The 923-nt window shown below is 34.5% G+C and overlaps 1 protein-coding gene across 1 annotated transcript; it reads right to left on the minus strand.

The window, feature by feature from the left end:
* Positions 1-238: 238 nt before the first annotated feature.
* LOC125845851 (agamous-like MADS-box protein AGL81) lies at positions 239-628 on the minus strand. Its single transcript, XM_049525356.1, has one exon. It carries the CDS (start codon positions 626-628, stop codon positions 239-241), a length of 390 nt encoding a protein of 129 aa, XP_049381313.1.
* Positions 629-923: the final 295 nt, after the last annotated feature.

Consider the following 923-nt stretch of genomic DNA (forward strand, 5'->3'; position numbering starts at 1 on the left):
ATTAATCCACCACTCAATTCAATACATACATAAGAATAAAGAGGGTAAAATATGGGTTGTATTCCTATTGGACCAACTTCTGATAAAACAAACACTAGAAAGGAAAAAAGGATCTGCAGATCAAAGATAAATCTTTTAACTTCTGTAAATCCTCGAACAAACAAGAAAAAAAACACACTATCTCAATCTTTAAAACATTCAGAAAATATATCGAAAATAAAAAACCCATACAAATAAATCACTCAATTCTCTTTCTTTTCCCGTTATCAGCAACAACAACATTCTTGTTCACCAAGAAACGAATTCTCCTGTTGACAATAACAAGCTTTGATTCAACTAGCGTCAGGAGATCTTTCTTTCCTTGTTCTTCTTCTGGTTCTGGTGTTGATGATTCCTTGTGCTTCTTTTTGGGTTTCAGATTTTGAGAGTAGAGATCAAGAACTTCCTTACAGGCATCCAAATTGTCAGGCCAAGTTTGGAGTTCCCCATTAGGACCAGTAATAACAATACAAATTTTGATATCACAGAGAGTTGCAAGCTCCATTGATTTCCTCTTTATGCATTCTTTCCTCTCTTGATAAGACTTGGGATTGTTTGTTGTCTTCTTGCTTTGATCGTCTTCTGCCATAGCTTGATTCGAAGTAGAGTCCTAAGAAGAATGTGTACGTATATATAGGTGTTTTAGGGGAATTTTATACCTTCGGTAATACAAGTTTCCTATTTAAATTATAATTAGTATTCCTAATTTGAATAGGAAAGAGAATCTAATGCTCTTGGGAGGTTTGGTCAAAAATCTGCTACAAGTTTTGGTATGTAAGTGTCCCGAATTGGGAAAGAAATATAATATAGAAAAATAGTAATTGTAACTTCCTAAGTTTACTAACAGCTGGGTTAGATCGTCTATGCCACGCATAGTGGGATGC

The sequence above is a fragment of the Solanum stenotomum genome, chromosome 11 (genome assembly GCF_019186545.1).
Source record: "Solanum stenotomum isolate F172 chromosome 11, ASM1918654v1, whole genome shotgun sequence".
NCBI classification, from domain to species: domain Eukaryota; kingdom Viridiplantae; phylum Streptophyta; class Magnoliopsida; order Solanales; family Solanaceae; genus Solanum; species Solanum stenotomum.